This window comes from Terrapene carolina, unplaced genomic scaffold (genome assembly GCF_002925995.2).
Source record: "Terrapene carolina triunguis isolate 2854851 unplaced genomic scaffold, T_m_triunguis-2.0 Scaffold62, whole genome shotgun sequence".
NCBI classification, from domain to species: Eukaryota; Metazoa; Chordata; order Testudines; family Emydidae; genus Terrapene; species Terrapene triunguis.
In genome coordinates this window covers 57171521-57181195 of record NW_020664413.1, presented here as the reverse complement: position 1 = coordinate 57181195, position 9675 = coordinate 57171521, and the positions used below count along the sequence as shown (strand labels likewise).

The window sequence follows — 9675 nt, the reverse complement described above, 5'->3', positions numbered from 1 at the left end:
TTTTTTTTTTTTTTTTTAATTTTCATGTTTTAGGACATTACAACTTAATAAAAACTTATTTTGTGCAACACACACAAGAGACCAAGTACACATTGGCATCAAGTCTTCAGTAGTAGATAAGTAATTAGCAAGCCAACATTTAAGCCACATAGCCAGTACTAGTAGACAAAAACAATTATACTGAAACAGAAGATTTAAGTTCCCAATTAATTATAACTGACACAATAAACCTCTTCATTCTACTCAAATGTAACTGAAGCAGTTTAACTATAGTAAAAGCTGTGATATCTGGCACTTAATCAACTGGAAATTGACCGGCATTTCTCTATCTCCCAATACAAATCTTCAATCTAGTAACCAGGACTACTATACTGCCCAGGAGGTTATGCAATTGCACATTCTGCACTCTACTTCTATGCAAAAGAGGCAAAAGACAAGTAAGCAAGGTGATATCAGGGATTTATTCAAAAAAGCAGCTTCCGGGTGTGTCATAGGGTCATTACAGATTCAGCCCAATCTCCTATACCTACAGTGATAATTGATGTTGATAATGATGACCAGAGGCATTGCAAGATCCTGAAGTGCCTTCTGAATCATCAAAGAAAGATAAAATTATGTTCAGTATAGTTTTAGTGTTACATTTTTTTTAGTGATCTGGGTGTACACCTGTAGTGATATGCAGTGTCATAAAATAACTTACTGTATAGAAAATTTTACCCGTACACACATAAGTGCTTCAAGAAACCAACCACTCTGCAGTGCAGTATTACTACTGGATTGGTGAGTACCTGTACACTATTTTATACTTTATTCATTTTATTGTATTTTAATTCTTTGAAAATTGGTATTCCATTGGTAAGTATAACTCAGTTAACTGGAATTTTTTAACCAGCACTCCCATTCCCACAGCATGCCGGATAACAAAGCTTTTACTGTACTAGAAAAAAGGAAGTTATAGGCCTCAAAAAAATCAAGGTAGAGTTAGCTTCCCAAATCGTAATTTTATCACCTTTGGGTGGGTACCTACTGCTCCCTCCATCTAACTACTGATAAGTAGCAGCAAACAACTTCCAGAGAAGTATATGTATTAATCTTCAAAAGCAATGTAATAATTATTTAAATTATAGGAATATTACCAAGAAGGCAGAGGGAAAGTAACCAAATTGGTCTGTCAAACCTGGGCGTGTCACTTGCAGGAGCAACTTCTAATCTTCCCATTGGACGAAGCTGTGAAGGTGGTGTATGGTGCAAAGGGACCATAAGTCTACTTGTGCTACTATAATCCCTATTTACTTACAATTGGCTCCTCAGCAGTCTGCAGAACTTATTTCCACAACTTTTTCTTCGAGAAGTGAAACAAGAGTGAGGTTGGGTCAAGAGTGCTCCTAAAGAGAAGTTTGTGACATGAAATCAGGGAACTCTTCTGGCAATTCATGATGAAACCATGAAGATATAGTACCAGCATTGCACTGCACATAAGGACCGCTACAACCTTGTAAAAAGTAAGCCTTCACTAAAAGGTCATCTAGATAGTAGTGTACCTGGATGCTTTCCTTTCTCTGGTTGGCTATCAAAAATAACCATTAGGTTCATAAACACCTGTGATGGGTGTACAAATCCCACACTGGGGAACAAGGGGTTAAGGGGCAGCTCTGGTCACAGGAGGCTCCACCCAGCCACACATGCTGGGTGTGCTCTCAACAGACGTGTAGCTTAAAAGGGCGCAGCACAGCTCAGTCATGGCAGTTTGTGCAAGGGAGCAGACCCGCAGTGGCAGCTCTATGGGCATCCAGCAGGAATCTCATATTGCCGTGAAGCCAACCTCAACTCAGAACTACTAGCCACCACAGAAGAGACAGCGGAGTAGCTGCTCCTAAGTGGGGAAGGCAATCTCTTGAAGAGGGTACTGTGCAGACCATAAGCCAGGCTTTCACTTTGCCTCTGGAGAGGCCAGGATATGGTAGAAGTAACCCAGGGAATAAGCTGGATGATACCCTAGCCCAGATCACACACCTGAATTGCTTGCCTCAGGGCCCTGGGATGGAACCCAGAGGAGTGGGAGGGCCCAGGTTCCCATTCCACCAACTCCCCGGACTTGAAACACTATGTACTACTGACAACCCCCTGGACCTTAACCACTAGGTGGTATTGCTGACCACTGTTCTGACCAGTAAAGAACATGGTCTAAGGAGACAATTCCCCATCACAACACCCAAGAAGCAGATACCAGCCCAAAAGGCATTGCTTGCAACTGGCAGTTTGTCTCTTGGCTTGCGAACCACAGGAAGCATTAGTGGTGTGAACATATTGGAACATGCAGTAGGCTTCTTTTAGGCTGGTAGAATGCACATCCCCGAACAAGCAGAGTTATTTCCAGGATTTATGAGCTACATCCTCAAGCTATCTTGCAAATAGGGCTTGAAGAAGCAAAGCTAATCAAAGGTGTTAAAATGCATGACTGGAAGGGGCCAGAAGGGGAGAATAGAGAGAGACTTTCCTGAGTCAAATAGGCTGTTCAAATAATTTAAATCTGGGGTGGACAGTGAACACTTGGAGAAACTGGGCGGTTTTAAACTAGGACCCCCTGTTTGGAGAAATCCAAAGATGTGGATGGGAGGCAAAAAGAAGTAACATGCCCACAACTGTGCCCTGCCTAGGACATTTTTGGCAAAAGGATACTCTAATATCATAAAAAGAACAGGAGTACTTGTGGCACCTTAGAGACTAACAAATTTATTTGAGCATAAACTTTCGTGGGCTACAGCCCACTTCATCCCACAGCTTATGCTCAAATAAATTTGTTAGTCTCTAAGGTGCCACAAGTACTCCTGCTCTTTTTGCGGATACAGACTAACACGGCTGCTACTCTGAAATCTAATCTCATAGTGACAGTTTGGAAGCCAAGGTTTCCCAATAGCACACATTTTCTCCCCGCTTCTATAACTAACAGCCAAATCAGTAAGAAGATATAATTTGAGGGGCACTGTATCAACAGGGAGAGATGAGTTACTAGAATTCTAAATAGCGAGAACTTGTTCCCAGATCATTAATTTGGCTCCAAATGAGAATGTCATTTGTTGACAGTGCAGGCCATTGATCTTACTGCTGGGTTTGGCTACACCATTACAATTGCTTAGAAGCGCTGTGAAAACAGCTCCTGTATTAAGAACATCCAGCACCTTCCTCTGCTGTTCCAGAAAAGAACTCTCTCCCCCTACCAGACTGCAGCTAAGCATAGGGGAATGGAAGATGCGGGTGGTGGGGGGGGAAATGAAGAGATGACACTAATAAGAGCTCTGAGAGGAACCTCTCTGCCTTCCCAAAAGCAGCCTATGTCAATGGTTAAGACAGTGAAAAATCATCTCCTGCTTATTCTACTAAACTTGGCCATCTTTTGTTAAACCTTTGCCCAACTTTCAGTTGGCTCCTCTTTCTGTCTATTTCATTCACTGTTTATGCACTTTCTGGAACCCAGATTGTCTTGCCTGTTTGTTTTTTTTCAGTGCCTAGCACAACAAAAACATGTTCCTTTGTGGGGGTTCCTAGATCGCACTATAACACAAGTTGCTATGAATAATAATACATGGTCCTGACAGGCCAAAGGGAGCTAGAGCTGGCAAACATAAAAATCCAAGAAAGGACACTCTGAGGAGGAGCCAAGACAGTGGGACTAAAGTGAACAAATTAATCAGTATCTAGACTGAAGGAGCTGGAAAGACATTTCTTGTCCTCAGTGAAAGCAGCAGGGAAAAAATATGGAAAAAATACACCCCGTTGTAGTTAATTCACCATTAAGGCAACAAAATCTTTATTGCTGCATTGGTACTTTTTTCATATTATTTGAGAACAAGAGTTCTGGAGCCAAGATCTATTGAACTCTCACCTAAACAAACATGAGAATCAAGAAACCAATCACATGTGGCTAAAATAGATTATATTAGATATTTTATATAGCTACTAATTAGGCTATTAGTGGGCATAATTACAGAGGGCCATTCCCACAAGAAGGAAAAATAATTTATCTTCATCTGGTGCCTAATACATTTCTGACCTCTGAAGCATTTAATCAAAGGCTGGTGATCAGTATGTGAAGGTTTTTTCCAAAGAGTGATGCCAATACTTAGCCTCCAGTCAAACTGAAGCACAGAAAAGGCTTAACAGCAAGAAGAGAGTAAAGGTTGATGGACTTCAACTTCTGAGTTTACAAGTCAGATGCATAGGAAGGACTAGACAGCAGTAACTAAGAAAAAAAATCAAACAGCAAATCAAGTTAAATGTCAATCCTCATCTAAGTCATAACTCAGTTCAAAATCCCTAAGCTAAAAATCAAAAAAGACAGCTAGTCATATTTCTAAGCTTCGAGTATCAGTCCTAGTCAAACACTGAGTCAAGCAGGTTGTAGCAAACTTATCCATTCAAAATTTCTCTTCAGATGCTTGCTAGAAAGATCAGACCTTTTAGCAGAAAATTGCACAAAGGTTATGAAGCAGCATCTAAATTTAGAAGCAGACATATTTTGGCTAACCCCAAGGCACGTTTTAATCTCCAAAACTTGTGGTTACAAATCATAGGTGCAATAGTTTAAATCATCATTAACCGGTTCCAAAAGCTAGAAAGCTGAAATTACTATTGAGTAGTAGATTATTTAATCACCACCATGAAGTAGTTTGCAGGTCCTTAGCTTGAATTTTATTAGCAAAACCAGTTAACAATACTCCAATTTTTCCCCCTACACAAGGGGGAAAAAAGACTAATCAACTCATTGTAACTACCAACAATATATAAAGTAATGGACCACTCAGTATAAACAGTAATAACCATAATGAAAAACAAGCTTGCTTTGTTTCATAATTCCAGGTCAACACAAAAGCTGCTGTTTAAGATATTTAGACACTTGCTACTCATGAAATGCATGTTATGGTACAAAGTGTTTCCACATCCTGATAGAGAACAGGTAGTTCCTTTATATATTTAAGATATGTTTGCATAAATATGTACAATTAGTGACCAAGTTATTGGTTTGTTTCCAGACCTTGATTTTTATGTAAACAAAATAATTAGCCAGATAGACAGTAAAGTAGGTTTGTCAGTTTTCTAGACTAGGGAACTGAAGACTGTGCAGACAGGACTGTGCTCCTATCTAATGGTCTAATAAAGGACTGTACACTACCACCTGAAACACAGGTTCAGAAGCAATCTTGTAGATCTTCCCTGGCCAGATAAGACAGAAATATTGAGCAAAATGAGGCTTTCAGTCTGGGGGAGGTGAAAGAATTGAAAATTACAACTATTGAGACATGAATTCTATAGTGTGGATCAGCATAGGCAACTTCATGAGACAGTAACAACTTCAGTAGCCATAACTTGTTGTCACATGCTTCACAGTCTTGTAGGGAAAAATAATTATAAATACTCCCTCATACTTTTTCAGGCTAAGTTTTTTGACCAAGATTGAAAAGGCCTTACATTCAACTCAATAACACTTCTCTGCATCTGTAACGTGATAACTTTTGAACACCACATCCACGCAATTCCAAGATCCCAGGGAATGTTCTAGGCATCAATGGCCAAAACCCTACTGATTATATTTGGGGCAGAGGGGTGGTGGTGGTCAGAAAATGGAAAGAGGGAAAACAGGGACACATGAAGCCCCTGCTGACTTGTTAGCATAGCCACAGCCTCAAGCACCTACGCAATTGTCTATAGATCATTCAAAACAACTGCATTCATGGTACCCATTAATGTCTCCCATAATCTCCCCCTGCCAAGAGTTCTGTGTGTCCCTCTGTTCCCCCTGCTCCCATACCAGGGTCCCCCCATTCTCCTCCCAATACCAGAACCTCTGTTTACACTGTCAATCCCACTCCCCCGCCATGCCCTCGATGACAGGGGCTCTGTGTCCCTCCTTCTGAGGTCCCTCCATCTCCCCCCCAACAAGGAGACGGGAAGCTGCAAGGTGTCCAGAGGAGGGGGGGGGGAAGAGGGAAGATGGGAGGGGTGGCATAAAGGAGCTTGTGGGTGGAATGCAGGGATGCAAAGAGCCCCTGGTATGTACAATAAGCTCAGCATACACAAACTAAAGCAGGGGTCTCAAACACGCAGCCCGCGGAGTTATTTCCTGCGGCCCGCCATAGCTCCCCTCACATCCCACCTCCGTCCCCCCAAGCGCGCCGCGTCCCAGCTCCTCCGCCTACCTCCCAGCGCTTCCCGCCGCCACAAAGCTGTTTGGCGGCGCTTAGGACTTTCCAGGAGGGAGGGGAGAGAAGCAGGGACGCAGCACGCTCAGGGGAGGAGGCGGAGAAGAGGCAGGGCTGGGGCCGGGATTTGGGGAAGAGGTTGGCCAGGGGCATGGGGGGGGGGTCTTTTGTATCTTTGTATGAAAAAGGTGTCAGTAATGCGGCCCTCAGGCCAACGTACTAGTCCTCATGTGGCCCTCGTGGTGATTTGAGTTTGAGATCCCTGAACTAAAGTATGAGGAGTGCTCCTGCACACACACTATTTAAGGCAAAAAAAAAGTGCATATGCAAGCATTTAGTACCATCTTCAGCTTCTACATATCCCTTAAGTTTTAGTTTCCTAGTAAATATATTTTAATTATCTACACAATTTACTAATAGTAGCATGTGCTGTTCCCAAAATGCTTCATTATATTGAAAGTTTGTCATCACTCCCCTGCATACACATTATTCTGCCGGGCTGACACTGGTGGCAGTTAGAGAGAGGGGCACTGCACATACATTTAAAAAAATTGTGAGTTCCCTAAAATTAATACTTCAATTACCTCCTCCTGATCACAGACTCATGGGCAGCACTATGATGAAAATCAAGGAGTTCTCATTGTTCCCTTTGTATGGTCCCAGTGCAATCTTACAATCTAGACAACAGTTTCCAAGTATCACACAACTCATGGGTCTGAATTGGGACTAGTAGTCTACAGCAGTCGTTCAAAACCTTTTTTTTACTCCAGGGCCCCTAAACTTAAATAGACAAACCTGCAGACCCCCCCAATCAGAGGCAATGCATGGGGCAATGGGGGGACACGGAGTCATGTGTCGTCGTCCCCCAGATTTCTACCTTCCTTTTGACCCTGCTCCCTAAAGTGCTGATGTAGTAGCATGGCAGAGCAGTGGTGTCTCCCCTGGGGTAGCTGCTGCCTGCTCATGGAGTCAATGTCTGTGAAGTAACTCCTTCTGATAGCAGGGGGAGATCTCTCCTCTGCAGTGATGCTGCAATTTTTGGTTGTGTCCCCCCAAAACCCAGAAAGGCTGGGTGGCACATTGACATGAGTCAGGGGGTGGAGGTAGCGGGGGCTCAAGCTCGGTCCTTGGTGGACTCCCTGAAATCTGATCAGGGACCCCCAGGGGACCCTGGACCCCTGTTTGAGAACCAGTGCTCTACAGAAGGGCTGAGTATTTTATCTCATTTTCTTCTCCCTCTACGCTTTTTGCTTTCTGTAAATACTAAGAACAGCATAAAAAAATACTGCAATACTGCCATTCTGTAACTGAAAGATGATGGAACTAGCAAGTGAAAAGAGTAATAGTACCATCAGCCATTCACTACATAAACATTACAGCAAGCCAGTAAGTGACGTTAAACTGGTCCTGAAGAAAAAGTCAGACAAGTCTGAGCGCATCCCCATCTTTTCCTCACCCTCCCAAACCTCCTCTGCCCTCCAGAAATACTTGTTCTTACATAGAACTTTATGTACGTAAATTGCTGTGCAAAAAGTTAATTATCACGTCACCCTCTGCCACCAAAGCAAAAATCATTATTCCCAAGTTACAGACAGACATCACTTTGTCTGATTCTCAAGTGACTTGCTCAAAGACACGTAAGTCAGTGGAGGAACCAGGCTTAGAACACAAAATGTCCTGACTTTCAGGCCCATAATAAACAATACTTTCCTCTGCAGCAAGTGATATGCTGAGGAGCTGGAACATCCATTACTGTAAGGATATGTCTACATGACAATTAAAAATCTGTGGCTGGCCCATGCCAGCTGACTCCTTTGAGGGGTCCCAGGCTCCAGCCCAAGCACAAACAACTACACCATAATAAACAACACCTTAGCCCAACCCCTACAAGCCTGAGTTAGTTGGCATGGGCCAGCTGCAGGTTTTTAATTGCAGTGTAAACATACCCTGACAGAAAAAGTTTCTACTACTACCTTGGATGCAGTGGCACTTCAGCACTCAGTGTAGCCACACTGGGCCAAGCACTGCCATCACCCCCAGGAGATGAGGACATCTCCTACCCACCTTAACCACGCAGGCTTTGAGCCACCACAACCCACGTTTCCACTGCCCCATGCGGACCTCTCCCTACCACTATTGGGCCCCAGCCACCATCACCACCATGACCCACATTTCCAATGCCCAAGCCAGCCACCTTTCCACCTGACAGGGTCCCCAGCTACCATCCCCCCCCCCTCGTTACCACTGGGCCCACTCACAGACATAGGGCCTTGCTGCCACCCCCTGTCACACCATCGTCCCGCAGACGAAGGGGGCCAGCAAGGCTGCCAAGAGCGGAAAGGCTGCGCCCCAGGGCCTCCTCACTAGGGTCTCCATTGCCCACACACTCACACTCTCTCACCTTTGCAAACGGGGGAGCTGGGGCTCTTCCTCTCCGGGGAGCTCCTGCCCTGCTCTGGGGAGCGCCGCCGCTGGCGATGCCGGACCCTGCCAGCCGAGGCAGTGGCACTGCCCTCCGGCAAAGGCGGGACGGGGGAGGCGCAGGGGGACAGAACAGAGCCTGGCAGCGGAGGGGGCGGCGGAGGAGGAGGGGGCGGCAGTTGGTGAGGGCGCGGGGGGCTCCCACGCGCTCCCGCCCCGCCGGCGCGCGTGGGGCTGCCACGCGAGGAGACAGAGGCGGCGGGGCCGCTGCCACCCCCTCCCCCGGGCGTCTGCGTGGCCACCGCGGGGCTGGCGCGCGCGCTGCCGCCGTTCGGGGGCGCTGCGCGCGTGGGGCTGGTGCTGCGCGAGGCAGGCGCCGCGCGTGAGAGACCCCCGCCTGAGGCGCACGCGGCGCCGCCGCCGCTCCTCGTGGGGCTGCCATGTTGCTGCTGCTGCTGCTTGAGCTGGAAGGGCACCGTGGCCCGCATGGGCTGCAGGCGGCTGCCCGCTCCCCCGCCTGCCGCCACGGTTGCCCCCCCTCCCCCCAAGGAGGTAGCAGGGGTGGGGGAGCCATTGCGCCTCACGCGCTGGTGGGACATTGCGTGTCCGGCGCCGGGAAGTGGGGCTCCGGGAGAGACCGCGGACGGCTCCTCAAGGGGGTGTAAACACCTCGCACCCCCCCTCCCCGAGCGCAAGGCCCCTCGCGCTGCCAACAGCCGACCCGCCTGCTCCGTGTGCCTCATCAACAATAGTGCCCCGGACGGCCGCACCGCCCTCCGCCGCCTGCCATTGGACACGCCTCAGCCCCGCTCGCGCCGCTACAGCGTCCTGATTGGCTACGGGGCGCGCTCCTGAGTGGCCGGGTGCGGGCTCTTAAAGCGGCACCACGGTATGTGCGCGTGCCCTAAGCCCCTGCACACACCACCGGCCCAGTCCCGTGCTGCCTCACGCTGTAGCCCGCCTCACCTGGGCTCTTGTCTCCCTCGACGGGCCCCAGGCTTCCGTTCCTCCATGCACGCCCCTCACCTCGGCCTCGGTCCAGCAGGTGGCCAGGTAG

General features: G+C 47.1%; 1 protein-coding gene across 1 annotated transcript in view; it reads right to left on the bottom strand.

Annotated features, from left to right (window-relative positions):
• FAM117B (family with sequence similarity 117 member B) overlaps nt 1-9333 on the bottom strand; it is a 78692-nt gene extending 69359 nt beyond the window's left edge. Inside the window, exon 1 of the mRNA XM_024217735.2 lies at nt 8599-9333. Within this exon, the coding sequence (XP_024073503.1) occupies nt 8599-9217 (619 nt within the window). The 5' untranslated portion in view covers nt 9218-9333. The remainder of the gene's footprint in view (nt 1-8598) is intronic.
• Between the last annotated feature and the right edge of the window lie 342 nt (nt 9334-9675).